This window comes from Anticarsia gemmatalis, chromosome 3 (genome assembly GCF_050436995.1).
Source record: "Anticarsia gemmatalis isolate Benzon Research Colony breed Stoneville strain chromosome 3, ilAntGemm2 primary, whole genome shotgun sequence".
NCBI lineage: Eukaryota > Metazoa > Arthropoda > Insecta > Lepidoptera > Erebidae > Anticarsia > Anticarsia gemmatalis.
Genome location: NC_134747.1, coordinates 6,844,588 through 6,860,548, shown reverse-complemented (window position 1 = coordinate 6,860,548; position 15,961 = coordinate 6,844,588). Strand labels below are relative to the sequence as shown.

Genomic DNA, 15,961 nt, shown 5'->3' with positions numbered 1-15,961 from the left:
TCGCATATTTAGAAGATATTAAGCTCTATGCCTACAACCTTTTATTTAGGCCAAGTAATAGGTACATAAACGAATTTTGATAAAATTTGTCATACACTTTGCAGTCTGGATTTAATTCGTAGGATTTTTACTCTGGGAAATCTGAATAAATCTGAGAAATTAATTTTATGAAGATGTAAAATCGACCGCATTGATAGTAATGACAGCTGTCAATGCTGTCATTGGCATTAGGTGAACTCATGATAAGAAAGAATTAGTTCAAAGAAAACAAAATAACAAAACACAGTGGTTTCATACTCTTTATTATTATAATAAAGCGTATTTATTATTCTCAGTGTATTGTTCTGTCACCTAGCTAAAATAATTGCATGGCAATGGCGTTATCTCCTCGTGTTTACAAATATTACAACTGCTTTAGATATAGAGACATTTCAATGTGGTTAAGCGGTTATTTACAGAAAGCAAGAAGTAGTGGGAACCTAAGCGTAAAACAGTTCAACGATTTAGAAGCATTTCAATCGAAGGAGAGTTGTCCTACCGATGCCTTACAAGAAACATCTCAAGACTTATCTACTGTTACCCCTTTTCTCTCAAATACTTTTAATTTAGCGGCATACGTTAATCATTCTGATACATTAAAGACACTGGTTAACCTTAATGTCAATTTAAGTAAAATAGAAAAGAAGCCTCATATTGTAGAGAAAATCTTGAAGTTGGACTTTGAAAAAGACATGAAGGACCATGTAATTTTTATTAGTGACTATGTTGGTATGGACGAAGTAGGGAATTTTATAACGAAAAATCCAATGATTTTATGTGAGCCATTAGAAGACCTTCAGATAAGAATAAATTATTTACAGTCTAAAGGATTTAATGAGGACCAAATAAAGAGGATTGTTTCTACCAACCCTTATTGGTTGATGTTTAAGTAAGTACATGAATATACATGTTGTAATACACTAAAAAAGAAAGAATTGTTTTGATATGAAGGTACATTTTATTCCAACATAATATATGGCAAACAGTGCTTTAATGGTCACCATACCATGTGTGATCCTAATTCCTTTAAGATAAGAATTTAGGTATGTAGTAGTTATGTGGCAGTCAGTAAATGGTGTATGTTATTTACATTCATCAAATTACTTAGAAGAGCTGTTGAAACTGGTGTTTGATCAACATAATATTTATAGCTTTTAAAATTAACTGTGTTTTTACAGACACAAATTATGATAATATATGCTGGTTTATAGGCCTAATGAGTCATTTTCTTTTCAGTACAATTAGAATTGATAGAAGATTTGGCTATTATCAAAAAATGTTAAGTTTGAGCGGTGATGAAGTGAGGTACCTAGCTACGAAGCAACCAAACCTGATAACATATAACTTACATCATGTTAGAACAAACATGTTTGTAATAAAAGAGGAGATGGGATTTGAGGACAAAGAATTAAAAAGTATAGTGTTAAAGAAACCAAAGCTTTTGATGTTGAGTAAGTATTTTAATTGGCTATAAATGAATTTAACAACAATAATATCTGTATATTATACAATCTGTAAATTTAAAATGTGAATATTCTCACGCAAAAAGATGAAATTTTACAAAACATGTTTGATTATAAAGAAACACATATTTAAATAATAATTAATCCTTACTTTACTTAATTAACCAGAAAATCTATTAAGCTATGTGTATTCTAAATTTCAGATCAAAGAAATCTATTGGAAAGATTCAATTACATTCACAATGTCATCAAGATATCACATCAAACTATTTTAGAGCAGCCAGAGATACTGTTTTGCAGAAATTTCAAAATTAAACAACGACATTTGTTTTTAGAAAAATTAGGTCGCGCCCAATATGACCACAAGAAAGAAAATTATGTTCCAATAAAAGCTCTTGCAGAAGATACAGATATAGAATTTTGTAAAAAGTATGCAAAATGCTGTGTTGATGACTTCAACCTCTTTTTAAAAACCTTATGAGTTATCCAGCCTTACCTAATACCATTTTGTTTTGGAATGCATTTAAAGAATGATATAAAAATGCATCTAGGATTCCTGCAACAGTGAATACTCCACCTATAATAGCACAGATGTTGGTAGCAAAGTGACCAATTGACCTGAAAAATAAAAAAGAATGGCATGAAATAAAACTCAAATTATCTAAATAAATGATTGTGTTATGACAAAATAGCATTCAATTTCTTACCTTTCTTTTTCTGTATATTTAACCATGAGAGGTGAAAGTTCATAACTGAAAAATGCTCCAGGCATCCCTGATTCAGCATTAATGTTGGAAACAGATTTTTGATGCCTTGTTACTGAAAACTGGTTGCTATGTAAAACAGTTCCATCTAATTTAACATACATTGTTGGCACTATTTTCAAATAATACTGAAACATGACTGCACCTGAAATTAATGAAACAGTTAAAACATGCATAAAACATTTTTCGAGGTAATTAGTAAAATTAATACTTCATAGAAAATTCTATATTTGCATAACTTTACTACACCAAGTTGGATAAATATTTTTACAATGTGTTTTTAATTTTAAGGACAAAGTTTGTACGGTATCGACGGTATCAAAATTCCTACGATAATCGATCTCTGAGGTTAAGCCATGCTTGCCGAGGTTGATCTGTGGATGGGTGACCATCTTATACATATCGAGTTCCTCCTTATTTCGGAAGGCACGTTAAATTGTGGGTCCCGGCTGTCATTTTCGAAGATCTTTGACAGTCGTTAACAGTAGTCAGAAGCTTGAAAGTCTGACAACCAGTCTTACCGAAGGGTATCGTGTTATCGAGGTCAGATAGGCAGTCGCTCCATGTAAAACACTGATATTCAGCTGCATCCGGTAAGACTGGAAGCCGACTCCAACATAGTTTGGAAGAAAGGCTAAGCTGATATAATCTGATTAACGAACTAAAACGACACCCAGCCGAAGTATGGCCGGGCCCCTAGTTCTAAATATTTTCATTTAAAAACGTAGAATTGAAAATAAGAGTCTATAACTCTATACATATCTTCGACGCTGACTGTGGGTACTGAATGCATTGAATTTTTTTAGCGATCGTGCTAAGGAGACCTAAAGCTACAATTATTTATCGCCATAGGAATTTAAGTAGTACCGTACCTTGTCTATGGGAAAAAGTGACATTATTGACATTTTAAATATTGTCAGTGTCAACCGGTCAAGAGATGTCAAAATTGACAATATCTAAATTCTTGTCTTGAAAAAGAAAGACTTCATCGCATTTATAGGATTCCGAAAGTAGTCCCAAAGAAACATGCCTGTACCCGGAGGAATGTACCAAGGCCAGGGGCCGAGTTGTTTTGACAAAATGAAAATGGGGTTCATGATAGGTTTTTGTGTTGGCATGGCAAGTGGTGGCCTATTCGGTGGTTTTACTGCATTGAGGTTAGTTTTGTAAATGTCAAATTCCTTTCATCGAAATCATAATTACAATTTAATGTTCATTATCCTCTCGGAAATTGCAGATATGGTGCCCGAGGAAGAGAATTAGTACATTCCGTTGGAAAAGTAATGCTTCAGGGCGGTGGGACCTTCGGCACTTTTATGGCCATCGGCACGGGAATACGTTGTTGACGTGACGATCGAACAGATACCGATTTTGTATATACTTTCAGTAATATAAACCTCTATAGTGATTAGCTTAAAATTTGTTAATTTTTAATTATCATTTAGTTGAATAAATAACATAAGGGATTAGTAATTGTTATTTTTAAACACAATTTTGCTAGCTTTGGGTTGCAACTTTGTTTGCCTAGACATTTTCTTTAATAATCCTGGTTATAAATAACAGTTTCATAAATAAACAACCTGTTTTTTTCGACGTTTTCATATGAAACTATAAACATCAATACATACATGCTATGGTGTAGTAGAAGCCCAGCGCTTGCCCATACATTCATAGTTAATGTTGCTTTAAAAAGAGAATAATAATTTACAAACCTTCTTTGGCAACACCTTTGACTCCATCTAAGGGTGCAGTGTTAGCACCTTCTATATCAGTTCCAAAAGATAAATGGTTTATGTAATGAGTTGTGTTGAATACAGAGGATGAATATGGCTGCACATCATGGACATGCACATGATTTATTGTAAAACTCTTTCCTGGAGCTATGTGAAAACTTCCACCCACCTTAAACAACAGAAACAAATAACATACAAGACATTAGTAAATAAGAAATGTTAAATTAAATACAGTTAGGATGTATTGAGCACATACCCTATTAACTTCCATGTATCCATAAATTTGGCAACCCTCTTTCAGTGCATTGTTGGTTTTCTCAATAGATTCATCATTTTTACACTGTTCTATAGTAGCCATATCAGGCAAAGCCCACCTTCTCAATCTGTATGCCTCTTTAACATCTTCACAAGTATTACAACATCTGTAAGTGTAAGAACATTCATAAAAGTTTGTTGACTTATTAAACTATATAAAGTAAATGTATATGTTGTAGTAAATAACAATGCATAACTTTAGGTTTGTTATGATAAACACCATTCAACTAGGAATACACTTGGTTTTTTAGGTAATAAATTTTAGATATAATTATGTAGTAATACTAAAGTATGGAGACCACACAAAATATGGGTTCCTACATAATTATCTTGGCACAATGTATTTAACAGGAATATGTAGAAGGCTCTGACAATATCTTATACACAAGAGAAGATAAAACATTGATCATTGAAAATTTTATTGTACCTACTACTTTCACAAAATAATAAGTAAACTGCAGATTGATAAGTCAAAGCACTGATGGCAAGTATTTGTGTGAAGAGCAGAAGTATCAGTTTTAAGTTTGGATGTATCTATATGGCATATTTATGTATATACAATACATAAATATATCTGCTTAGCTTGGAATCTGATGAATGTGTGTGAGTTTTCTATATATTCAGACACAAAATTGCACATAACTTTGTTAAGTCATGAATCATGAGCATGCTTGGTTGCATTTATATGAAAACAGGTTAACTACATTTTGTAATACCCATCAAGCACCCACTTGAGGAAACATTATCTTTCAATTAAGTACATGGCTAAATGGCATGATATAATGGCAAGAATATAATAAATAATAAATATAAAGAATTAATATGTGTTATAATTGCCTGTGATGCAGACAATCAAGGTGGCATTAGATAGAATTAGTGAGCTTCAGGTCTTTTAAGCTATGATTAAAGTTACATTGGTATTTAAGTCATTACAATAGAATAAAATAAATCTTACTGAGATTCATTAAAAGCTGCACCATAACAGCTTCCACAAGTTATCACTGCCACATCTGAAATGTTCTGTTTTACCTGAAACAAAAGTGTGAGTGAGGTGCCATATACTATATATTATCATAAAGTGAATGTTGGACTTATGATCAGATAACAAACTGCTACTGTGGTTGGAGTAGTCTTTAGACAACATTTTTACACTTAACCAGTCCTTGTACAGGTACACGATTACACTGTGTAATAATAACTAGACCATGTCCAGCCTTGATTTGGTAGTTTAAAGCCACACAATAATATATTTGAATAGTTCTTACAGTGGTAGAAGTGGCAATTTCTTCTTTTTTTGGTTCCTCTATTGGATTGCCATCTAAATCCAGCCTCCTTTTATGAATATTATGTTCCATTTGTAAATGTTGTTCCCCTGATGAGTCCATTGCATCAAGAACTAAATCTGTTAATTAAACATAAAATATATTTTGAAAACTGCTTTGTTAATTAAAGCTAGATTACTATACAAACATAATGACAAAACCGAGGAAAAACCAGCAAATCATTGAAGGCTACTCAATATTTTCAATGGAGAATTATGAATTAAATAGGCATTTTCATAGGTAATCGTAAGAATGTATTTACTTACAATTGCATGAGATCGTAGGCACAATTATATCTAAATTAATACGAAGTTTATGTCCTCTTGACGTGTCCACAAACAGTTCCTCCGAAATGTTGGGTGACATGTAAGTATACAATTCGGATAGGAATAATAAAATCATTATCAAGCCACCACTCACAGTTACTGAAACAAAAAAGGAAAAAAAAACAGTTTCTTTGGAACTTAAATCTATACAATAAGCAAATACTTTTGAAATAAATTAAAATGTTTACTTGCTGCGCCGGTAGTGGTTTTGATTCTAAAATCTTCAAGTGTCTTAGCATAAGCATCTAACTGCTTAAATTTATCAATTAGTTGAGATGACATGTTGGCATTAGTTAATTTAATTACACATATATCACGCGATTCGATTGTTTTCAAAATGAGATAGTTTTACAACAATTCAAGTATAACCTTATCAGTTAATCAGTCAACTGTCAATAACAAATGACAGAAAGAAAATTAAACAAACCATTGACTGAAATCATCATTTTTTTTATTTCATAAACAATTATTTTTAGTGACGTTAACGAGACGTGTCCGATCGTGATTGCTTAATTTTATGAAAAATGTTATCATACATAATTATCATTAAATTAGGTACTGAATGTTTTTGTACAATATTATAGAAGATAGAAAGAAGGAAAACGATTTTTGTGTTTCTGTGAGAAGTAACCGTCAAGATGCATTAGACTAGGGTAGCGCTAGTTTGGCAACTCTGCGCATTTCTAAAAACTGTTGTGTGAATTTACGTGTAACTTTTTCAACAGTCAGCATTTCGAAGAGTTCTTGAACCGTAATTTATTCCTTTCAGCCCAACCAATTTCCTTACCTTTCCTCATGAAAATAAGTTAGGGTATTGGTAAGATACTTCATTTTCAACTTAGTAGTTAGTCTGCGTAGCACTGATCATGTTTAAAATCAAACGCTTAGGTTTTTCCATAATTTTTTTATTACCTTTTAAAACTTTATTGGACTCCTACAACTATTTTATAATCAAAATTAGTGTGTCAAAGTGGTGGAGGCGTTCACGAGTTTTAGCGAGACTATCAGTCGTAGGTACTTAATTCCGTAGTGTGACTATCCAAATATCACTTGCCAGATCAAAAATGTAAAAGCAACTCCATAAATGCACCCAATCAGCAATAGATGGCGTTACTAGGCTTTTTTTATCATATCATGTCTGTAAGACCCGAAAATGTAGATAGAGGAGTATAAAATATACTAGCGTTTCACCATTTACCGTGTTAATCCAATGTAATATGTAGCGAACAAGGCTTTTGCTAGATACCAAGCACGTTGAACTCTCTCTGTGGCGCATCGGTAGTGTATGTACTGCCACGTAGAAGCAGCATGATTGAATCCGAGTTGGCCCGAAAAGTTATTTTTAAGCTTTAACCAACTTTTAAAAAGGAAAAGATTCTCAATTCCTTGCGAATAAAATGATTCTATTAGGACATTCTAAGTGATTGCCCAAATAAGAAGTTCAAAGACTTCTGTGCCCCAGAAAGCACGTAAAGCAGTCGCGATTGTCCTGAACCCGACCTCTTAACGGTCGTGTCGGTTACCCGCCCTTCGATTATGAGAGTGATGAAATATAGTGTGTGACCCGTGAATAGATTATTGTTTTTGACATTCCTTAAACCTCTCAAAAACTATAAGCAATGAAGCACAACTTCTTGCTAATGCTACCAGGGATAGCATTATAATAATATCAGCCTAGCCATTCTTACAACTATGTTGGAGTCGGCCTCCAGTCTCACCGGATGCAGCTGAATACCAGTATTTTACATGGGGTGACTGTCTATCGGACCACCTCAACGCAATTACCTGGGTTATAAACACGACACTCTTTGGTTAGACTGGTTGCATAATCTTATAGCACCATTAATGCCATTTTTTCAAATTATATCGTTCATTTTATTTTGGACCTCGAGTGCACCCTCTTTAGTGTTGATTTTTAAATATCTTATCATGGATTTGTCAATATTAAAAGTATGTAGCCCGTAGGGGCTTTAATGATACGTTTGTATTTAACATCCTTAAAGGTTGATTTGTGCAAATTAGATTGATTTTCTTCACCGAGGTCTTTTGAGTCAATCGTTGTTTTTAGTGATATCACCCTGGTCGTTACCCTGTGCAAATGCACTTTATGGGATTGGTCTTGTGTCTAAGTAGGAATAGATGTTGGCAATAAATTTATTGAGATGCAAAGTGCAATTTTGCTTTGGAATGAAGGGTGGAATGTCGTAGTGTATCTACTTTAAGCTCCCAATTGGTAATATTGGTTTCTGAAAATATTTTTTCTGGAAAATTATTATAGGCTTTATTTCTTAAAGGTATTTATTTTCCCAAGTCATTGCTTTTGCCTTTGGTTCATCAGTATTGTACTTATTATATTTCTTTGATTCACTATCGCTTCTGACATTTGGTGATAATGAAAAACATTATGTGGGATTAAAATAATAACGACGTTATGTAAAATTAAAAATTTATTGTTCGTAAGTTGACAATAATCTAAATTACTATGAAACATCAGTTTTTCTAGATATATTTATATTTACTAAAAGAGTAACGGCAACGGCAGCTGGTATTATGTTTGGTCATCACATTTGTCCACATTTTACTTTTTATGTAGGGTACCTAATTATATTAAGTAGCGAGAAGACACTTTATTTTCTCGGCATTAAGACGTCCTGCCACATTCATAATAATTATTGTAATTATTATTAACATTATTGAGTATTATTTACATGTGTACAGTCTTTTAATTTATCTTAAAGAGATCACTTCTTAACATTGAAGCCTTCTCCCGTAGGATCTAGAATCCAGGGGTAGTTGTTGGGGCATTCCATGCAAGTGAATAGACGAAGGACCTCCCCAGGTAACTCGCGAGTTGTCAAGGGGCAGGCATTTGGTAGGGAACAGAAAGGCTGTCCCTTTACGTCACATTTGTCCTGTTTCCATTCTTGGAAATCTCTCAGCGACGTCAGCTCTGTAGGGTTTTGCATCCATTGAATAACTTGAATGAGAGAGGTGAAGTAAACGTCGTTCTTCTCAAGCATCTCTTCAATAAATTTAATCAATTCATCTCTGAACTCCTTCTTAGATTTGAGCCATGAGGCGTGGAAGTGAAGACCAAGTGGGGCACGGTTGGTACTGTAGTGACGGTTGAAGTTGTGACGCAGAAGACGAGCAAACTGGTCGCCAGTTTGGATGTTAGAACAAGAATCGACCACGTGACAACCAGGAAGAGATTCATCGAAGGTAGGGTCGTCTCTTCTGTCCAGTTCATTCATAACCATTTCCCAAACTGGGTGACTTCTTGAGGGACAGTTGTGAGCGTTACCGTTGCACTTGTGCGGCATGCGGAAGTACAGTGTGTATGGCCAGATGGGCACACGACCGAGGGGAGCGGTAATGGATGCATCATAAACGAAATATTGGTCAGCCATCATTTCAAATTGCTTATTACCGCCCACACGCAGGTAAGGGGCACGAACACCTATGATTGAGGAGTCAGTAATGTTGGCAAATCGTTCAACGATCAGACGAGCTCCGGCCATTTCGGCGAGCCAATCGTCATAGCTTCCACTGGTCCAGTATTGAGGATCATCTTTGTGTGTGATGGAGAATACTGAGATTTCGTGACCTTTGCGATGTAATTCCTGCACTGCTGCATAATTTGTATACTTGTGAGAAACAAAGAATGTACCACGAATTTGGCAGCCGTTGGGATTGTGACGATTTCCGTTGAATATTTGTTCGTACAAATCAATATTGTCAACGTTTACGGCACCATTGAATGTAATAGTGATCATCTGAGGTACTTGGTTGGGCTCAATACCTCCTGGAATACGAGTTCCGTCGGCAGAGCAGAAACAATCAGGAAGTGCACATTGGTTGGGGTCACAATCAGGGGCTCTGTTAGGATCGACGTCGACGGCTGCAAAATACAAATAAAGTATATTAAGCACCAAGTTTACCTAGTCGGGTATCAATCACTACAGTCAGTAGCCAACTGTTATGGAAATACTTACTACACGCGTTTTCATCAGACTCGTCCTTACAGTCAGGCTTGCCGTTGCAGAACAGCTCTTTCTCGATGCAGTCTCCACTACCGCAGGCTAGTTTGCCTTCAGGGCAAATGGGCTCATCCGTTTTAAGGATAGGCAACACTTTCCTTGGCTCTGCAAAACAGAGAACATTGTAAATCTAAGGTAATGATGGAAAATTTTCCGTTCATTTTTTATCCTGATTTTAATACGCAGGTGTCACTTTTTGTGTTTTCATGTAACAGTGTTTCAGGGGTCAATAAGAAAATGGAAGAAAATGAAGCATGACAGAATGATTCTGTTAACAGAAGATAAAACAAGAAGGATAAGAAAGAATAGCTGAAAGTTTTATATGAAATTATTTGACGAGGTTTCATGGTTATAAACCGTTTATATTTATTAGGATGATTAAAATAATTAAAGATAAAAGTAGGTATGAACTATATTTTAAAATAGATCTAAGTTGTTATGCCTTGATAATAATAATAGTACTTTTTTTTAAGTGAAAATAATTCATAATTTTCTTTCATTATAAAACTAGGTTAGCAACAAGAGTAGCATTCAAGCATAATTACACTATTTTAATATACAGTTAAATAAATAGGTAAGAATATAATATGTATAGAAGCGCTAATATTGAACATGAATTACGGCGCGGTGTTTTTTAATTGAAACTTGCGTGCTACTCTAGTTTCTTTTTCATGAATGTCGTAATCTTACTGTACAGAATAATATTAGTTAGGTTAAAGCAGATTTGGTGTATAATACATAGGTATTTCAGTGAGTTAATGTTGTAAATACTACCTACTTATACATAATTTAAGATTAGTCAGATTCAACCCACCTCCACGAAGAAGGAACTTCGTCTAACTTAATACTTATTTTAGATAATATATTAGTGTTAGTGATCGTCATGATAATGAAGCTTAAGCCAATGTTAGTAAGTAGGTATCGATAGTAAACAAATAGTAATAGTAGAAATGTAAATGTGTCAAGAGATAGGTTTAGAAAGATGGGCACGTGTAGTTTGTTTGTGTTTTAGATATAAGTATATTAAGAAAATGTAAGTGCCGCTGTTCGTTTGGCTTTTTCTTCGACGTTATAATCACCTAATTTTGCTAATTATAAACGTGGGAACTATAACGTATTTTGATATTAGGTCATGTATTCATGACTATATCTCTGGTATAATGTGTGTGCACGCTGATAATGCGCGTAGTGGTGTCCGTGTTTTTTAATGAGTGATAATATATATTCAAGATAGTTATACTTAGTGTAAAGTGTTAGGTGTCTCGCAAAACTAAATAGCGTGTGGTTGGAGTATTTTGGTGTGTTGTATAAATTATGTTAATGCGTAATAATCGGAGCGGTCCTCGGCGGGCCGTTCCCTCTGTCCGGGGCCTCATGCAATACACCTTAACTACAGTGCGACGCGGCCCCTTCACCCAAGCCCGGTTGCTTGCTACGCGCCAATAGCTTCATTTCGGCACTTACTCTCAATTTTGCCACAGTTGTTCACTTTACCCTTCCAGTCGCAGGTTTGTTTATCAAGATCGAAAGCCAGTCCAGACGGGCAAGTGATTTGTTTAAGACCTGACCTAGTGCACCTGCGTTGACAAGAAATGTGACATTAAAGAAAATGCATAGAAGTAGGAAGTGGGCATTCGGAAGGCTAACAGGTTCACTAGCTTGCGACACTCGACCGGGTCCATAACGGAAGCTTAGCCCTCCGCATAACCACTTCCTCCATTCGACGGAACTTACTTTCTATTTGTTTGCAATTCTTAACATGTGTTTTCCAATCACAAGTTTGACGGTCGATATCGAAGGCGAGACCGACGGGGCAGCGCACTGAGGCGAGCCGAGTGACGCCATTCTCACCGCCCTTGTCGCACCTGTACACAGCGGAACTCTGAGCTTTGTCCACATACGATATGTTACGTGCATACAAAACCATAACCCATGCATCCTACACAGACACAATTCAGTGATGCCAAGTTCTTATTGTTGACTCTTCACAGTCCAAGAACATATAATCAAAATCAAACATGACCATTGACCACGTACTCAGACTAAAATAAAATATGTAAAGTGATATGGGGACATTGCTGAATAAATAAATAAATATACCTAGTTAAATACCTTTGGACAATTAACACACGGTCATTCAATTTCAAACTAAGAATATCTTGTACTATAGTAAACCGACAACTGATAAATATACCTAATTATTTCTAAATTCGTACATAAATATCTATATTTCATTGAGGCTCAGAATAAATACTTGTCCTGAATAGGAATCGAACCCAGGACCCACGACGCGGCAGTTCCCTGTTGATCCATGTGTTACTTATATTATTATTATAATGTCTTAAATAACGATATATATGAAGTGAAAGACTTGTTTGGAATGTTACGTACTTGGAAATGTTTCAAGTTTACTATTGTAACTAATATTCATGGCACGAGAGTGACCGTTCTGTCCACAGACTGGAATATCAAGTCATTGCTCACTGCATACTAAGCAGTGCCCATAAATAAATCAAACGGCAAACAACGGTCCCTGACCACATTCACAACCTTAATACATTGGAATATACTAAACTATTAATATAGCTACTTATAAAACAGTGTGATACAAACCAGTCATCAGATGTATTTATTGGTAGGTAGTTGCGTTCTTGCAGCCGCTCATGTTGATAAAAAGATCCTAGATATCTTGTTATACCTATAATGCGAACCTTGCAAGCTTTCATTGCGACTAAATCGTATAACTCGTTTGGTTACTGGTAACCAGTTTTCTCTAAGCTTTTGATAGAATCATGACAACGATATGACGACAGAATAACATTGCAACTCAATCATGTTTCGAAATGGCTGTATCACAACGTGGGTATATTTTATCGTTGTAACACCGAATGAAATATGCTAAAATGTGGTTATTGTGTAAAACTTACCTGACTACATCACGGCAGTCTCCTTCGGTGGTGAGGCGGAAATATTCGTCTGCCGGGCGACCCTCGCACAACTGCTCTGCGTTTACATCTTCATTGTTATCTTCATCCTGGCGCTTAACTCGCGTCTCGCCGCTCACTGCCGTTCATAATAAATGTGTTACATATTATTTATACAGACTTACATAATTAAGAAAGAACATCTATAATTTTGAGTCAGATATAAGGTACCAATTTTATACCCTCTTAGCATGCTCATTAGGTAACACAACTTAACGTAAGTCGTGATTACAACACCGCGGGTAAAGGAATGTAGTAGGTACCAGCAGTTTCATTGCAGTGCCGTACCTTTACGTGCATGGATACATGCATTGCGCATTCATTACTGTTAGTAGACTGTGTTCGCAATTAATAATTGCTCGTTTGCAATGAGTAACAAATACGTACGACACAAAAGCTTTAAGTTAAACCTTTTATACTTGGAGCTCTACAGTTCAAAATAAAGTTCGTTCCTATTTTCGTTCGTAACGTGATTTAGTCTAAAGGGTATTTCTAAGAGAATTATCGGAGCGAATTGCAGTGCCATTCCAAGTCGGCATTGAAAGTTGAAACGTTGAAAAGAAATCGAGGTCAAGCGAAGTAAACGAGCCACGTAGGTAACCGGCGTTCTTTCTTTGTTGCTCTACGGCGAACTTCGACTTATGTAAACGTGATTACTTGCTTGACAATATTCTTTACTGTTATGTCATATTTGAAACTTTGTGCGAAATATAACACGAAAGCATTCCATGTGCTTAATATAGAATATTTAAAAATTGTTTTAAACTCTATGTAAAAAAAAATATCGCTATTAAAAAATAAACAATTCGAGGAAATGTTTGAACTTTTAGAGTCACTACTTATTTTACCTTATACGTACATATAACGTAAAAGATAAAATATTAATAACTGTTTAAGAAATTTCCACAAAACTGCAAACAATATTAATTCACGCTGAATTAATATATGGGCACCAAATGTTAGGCACCCCCTTTATTAGATTATTTTTTATGAAATTCACTTGATCTTTAAATTAAAAGCGACGTTAATAAATCAAAGCTTACTACCTATGGCAGTTTATTATATTTTTCTAATAATAATAATTTAATAATAGTGCTTGCAATAATGTTGTAATATTTGTTATATTATATTTAAAGGAATATATTTGGTTATACTCACCGAGACAGCTGAGCAACAACACACCGAGACACAGACACGCGTGTCGAGCCATGATGCTCGGCGAGGACTGGTGGCTGCGACGTGCGCCGTCAAGAAAGTGCAAGAGGTGTCCACTGCCCCTCTTCACCTATTTGTATTTATATAACCTGGCAGCGCTAACTGGGCACCCGGCGCGCTCAGACACATCAGTCGTCCTATAGGTACTACGCCTCGGGACAATATAAGCTATTGTACTAGGCTGCCAGCTTTTAATAAGCATTCGATGTCGTTACTGGAAGCAACGTAATATATTAATGATAATTATAGTCATCGCTAATGAATTCGATAAATCACCTTCGAAAACTTTCTTTAACTTTGCAGCTTACAATTATGCAGGCGTTCTATCAAATCCTGTGTATGACATTTTAATGCCTGAATGCAGCTTAGTGATTTTCCTTTGTGAGATATATGTATATATAACAAATTATTATTATTTATACCTACATTTTAAAGAAAAGCTCTATATACTCGATATTATTGTGTATCATTCCTATATATTTTACATAAGAGGAAAATGTATGCTGTCTGTCTAAGTATTACATAAAACAATATCGTCTAAATTTTAAATATTATAACGAAATTCAAAACTATGACTTGTGGTTTTTACTGTTAATCTTGCGTAAAATCTTAAGCCAGGAAGTTTTAGCAACAGTGGATGCAATTAGGCAAGCGGAAGAAGATGCCGAATGAATTACATGCACTGATCTTCCTAGACAATGTAGTGAAAATTTAAATAATGTCTTAACATATGCAGTATACTATTTTTGTGTGAATTCGTGTGAAATACAAAATATAATGTTTAATTTAAAACATTTATTATGTAACAGTTGAAGAACAAAGAGGGTTACTTTCAATATATATGTTCATCGCAACTTTCAAAGCAAAGCTCCCTAAGGTCCACTTGTATAGGTACAGTATATTCAGATATAAGTTATTCTAGAATAGTAAGTTGATTAAATTTATATTTAATTCATATTTACAAATCATGGCGCATTTTAATTTTTAACATTATATTCTTATTTCATAATTAGGTATATTCTTTTAGTAATCAATCGGTTAGCTTATACCAAGGTGGTTAAATTACGGATCGCGGAAAAAGACTGAGCGCGAGATGATCGACCTTAAAAATTCTTACGCTTATTTATTTCCTTCTTAAATAGATATTAAGTATTTTCACATGACGAACTTTGGCTTAGGTTCGACCCAATAAAAGCTGCGTTCGTAAACGCCGTAGTAAAAGTTTTGAAACTAGCTAATCAAGTTTCACAGGCATAAATGCGAGAGGTGTTATATAAGGATTATATTTTGTCCGTATACAGATAATTAAACTATTCATACCGATTCAAGTTGCTCGTATGGTACAACAAATGTACACTTTAAAATGGTAATCACGGTCCGCAGTACGGACAGGTATAACGGGGCCCCTAACAACATCATCGACTTGTTTTTCCAGTCAAATCTGGCTATAAACGTAAAAGTAAAAATATGTGGGCTTGTTAATCTCACTATACATATTTTAGAAATTAATTTAACTTGGTATCTATTTTATATCGACAAGTATCGCAATTAATGAATTTAATCACTACCTCAATGATATAGAATAAATAAATGTGATTGGGTGTAAAATTGAACAACTAAACTACACCAATGTATTTCCCCATAACTTTTGTAACTCTATATTTTGAAGAAACCAAAGTAATTTTCCTCAAGGACTTATGTATATGAGCGACACTTAGTCAATCCGTATTATTGTTTGTAATCTTCTTTGAGTCAATTGC

General features: G+C 34.7%; 4 protein-coding genes across 5 annotated transcripts; 2 read left to right on the top strand and 2 right to left on the bottom strand.

Moving 5' to 3' along the window:
* The first annotated feature begins 211 nt into the window (after window positions 1–211).
* Window positions 212–1,983, top strand: mTerf3 (mitochondrial transcription termination factor 3). The gene is made up of 3 exons (XM_076136092.1): window positions 212–928; window positions 1,276–1,490; window positions 1,706–1,983. The coding sequence occupies exons 1-3, from the start codon at window positions 369–371 to the stop codon at window positions 1,981–1,983; spliced, it is 1,053 nt and encodes a 350-aa protein (XP_075992207.1). The 5' UTR covers window positions 212–368.
* LOC142987369 (endoplasmic reticulum-Golgi intermediate compartment protein 3) lies at window positions 1,479–6,373 on the bottom strand. The gene is made up of 8 exons (XM_076136091.1): window positions 6,151–6,373; window positions 5,903–6,061; window positions 5,580–5,716; window positions 5,270–5,343; window positions 4,256–4,421; window positions 3,979–4,168; window positions 2,210–2,411; window positions 1,479–2,120 (listed from the first exon to the last, which is right to left on the bottom strand). Exons 1-8 carry the CDS (start codon window positions 6,242–6,244, stop codon window positions 1,985–1,987), a joined length of 1,158 nt encoding a protein of 385 aa, XP_075992206.1. The 5' UTR covers window positions 6,245–6,373; the 3' UTR covers window positions 1,479–1,984.
* On the top strand, window positions 3,193–3,735 carry LOC142987371 (reactive oxygen species modulator 1). Its single transcript, XM_076136093.1, has 2 exons — window positions 3,193–3,423; window positions 3,504–3,735. The coding sequence occupies exons 1-2, from the start codon at window positions 3,293–3,295 to the stop codon at window positions 3,610–3,612; spliced, it is 240 nt and encodes a 79-aa protein (XP_075992208.1). The 5' UTR covers window positions 3,193–3,292; the 3' UTR covers window positions 3,613–3,735.
* A 2,018-nt stretch (window positions 6,374–8,391) lies between the features above and the next one.
* verm (LDLa and CE4_CDA_like_1 domain-containing protein vermiform) lies at window positions 8,392–14,324 on the bottom strand. 2 transcript variants are annotated; one of them, XM_076136084.1, is made up of 5 exons: window positions 14,145–14,324; window positions 12,930–13,065; window positions 11,737–11,867; window positions 9,958–10,107; window positions 8,392–9,863 (listed from the first exon to the last, which is right to left on the bottom strand). In XM_076136084.1, exons 1-5 carry the CDS (start codon window positions 14,194–14,196, stop codon window positions 8,704–8,706), a joined length of 1,629 nt encoding a protein of 542 aa, XP_075992199.1. In that variant the 5' UTR covers window positions 14,197–14,324; the 3' UTR covers window positions 8,392–8,703. The 2 variants fall into 2 exon arrangements, with proteins under 2 accessions (XP_075992199.1, XP_075992200.1); XM_076136085.1 differs by lacking the exon at window positions 11,737–11,867 and adding an exon at window positions 11,467–11,579.
* Between the last annotated feature and the right edge of the window lie 1,637 nt (window positions 14,325–15,961).

What these genes read in the sequence shown, in the direction of transcription:
- mTerf3 (XM_076136092.1), top strand. Translation starts at nt 369, where the DNA reads ATGGCAATGGCGTTATCTCCTCGTGTTTACAAATATTACAACTGCTTT. An exon ending in CCTTATTGGTTGATGTTTAA is followed by an intron (nt 929 to 1,275) that starts GTAAGTACATGA and finishes TTTTCTTTTCAG; the next exon opens with TACAATTAGAATTGATAGAA. An exon ending in ACCAAAGCTTTTGATGTTGA is followed by an intron (nt 1,491 to 1,705) that starts GTAAGTATTTTA and finishes TCTAAATTTCAG; the next exon opens with ATCAAAGAAATCTATTGGAA.
- LOC142987371 (XM_076136093.1), top strand. Translation starts at nt 3,293, where the DNA reads ATGCCTGTACCCGGAGGAATGTACCAAGGCCAGGGGCCGAGTTGTTTT. An exon ending in GGTGGTTTTACTGCATTGAG is followed by an intron (nt 3,424 to 3,503) that starts GTTAGTTTTGTA and finishes CGGAAATTGCAG; the next exon opens with ATATGGTGCCCGAGGAAGAG.
- LOC142987369 (XM_076136091.1), bottom strand. Translation starts at nt 6,244, where the DNA reads ATGTCATCTCAACTAATTGATAAATTTAAGCAGTTAGATGCTTATGCT. An exon ending in GCAGCTTTTAATGAATCTCA is followed by an intron (nt 4,422 to 5,269) that starts GTAAGATTTATT and finishes TTACACTTACAG; the next exon opens with ATGTTGTAATACTTGTGAAG. An exon ending in CAAAGGTGTTGCCAAAGAAG is followed by an intron (nt 2,412 to 3,978) that starts GTTTGTAAATTA and finishes CATTAATTTCAG; the next exon opens with GTGCAGTCATGTTTCAGTAT.
- verm (XM_076136084.1), bottom strand. Translation starts at nt 14,196, where the DNA reads ATGGCTCGACACGCGTGTCTGTGTCTCGGTGTGTTGTTGCTCAGCTGT. An exon ending in GACTGCCGTGATGTAGTCAG is followed by an intron (nt 11,868 to 12,929) that starts GTAAGTTTTACA and finishes CGCTGTGTACAG; the next exon opens with GTGCGACAAGGGCGGTGAGA. An exon ending in GTCTGATGAAAACGCGTGTA is followed by an intron (nt 9,864 to 9,957) that starts GTAAGTATTTCC and finishes TGTATTTTGCAG; the next exon opens with CCGTCGACGTCGATCCTAAC.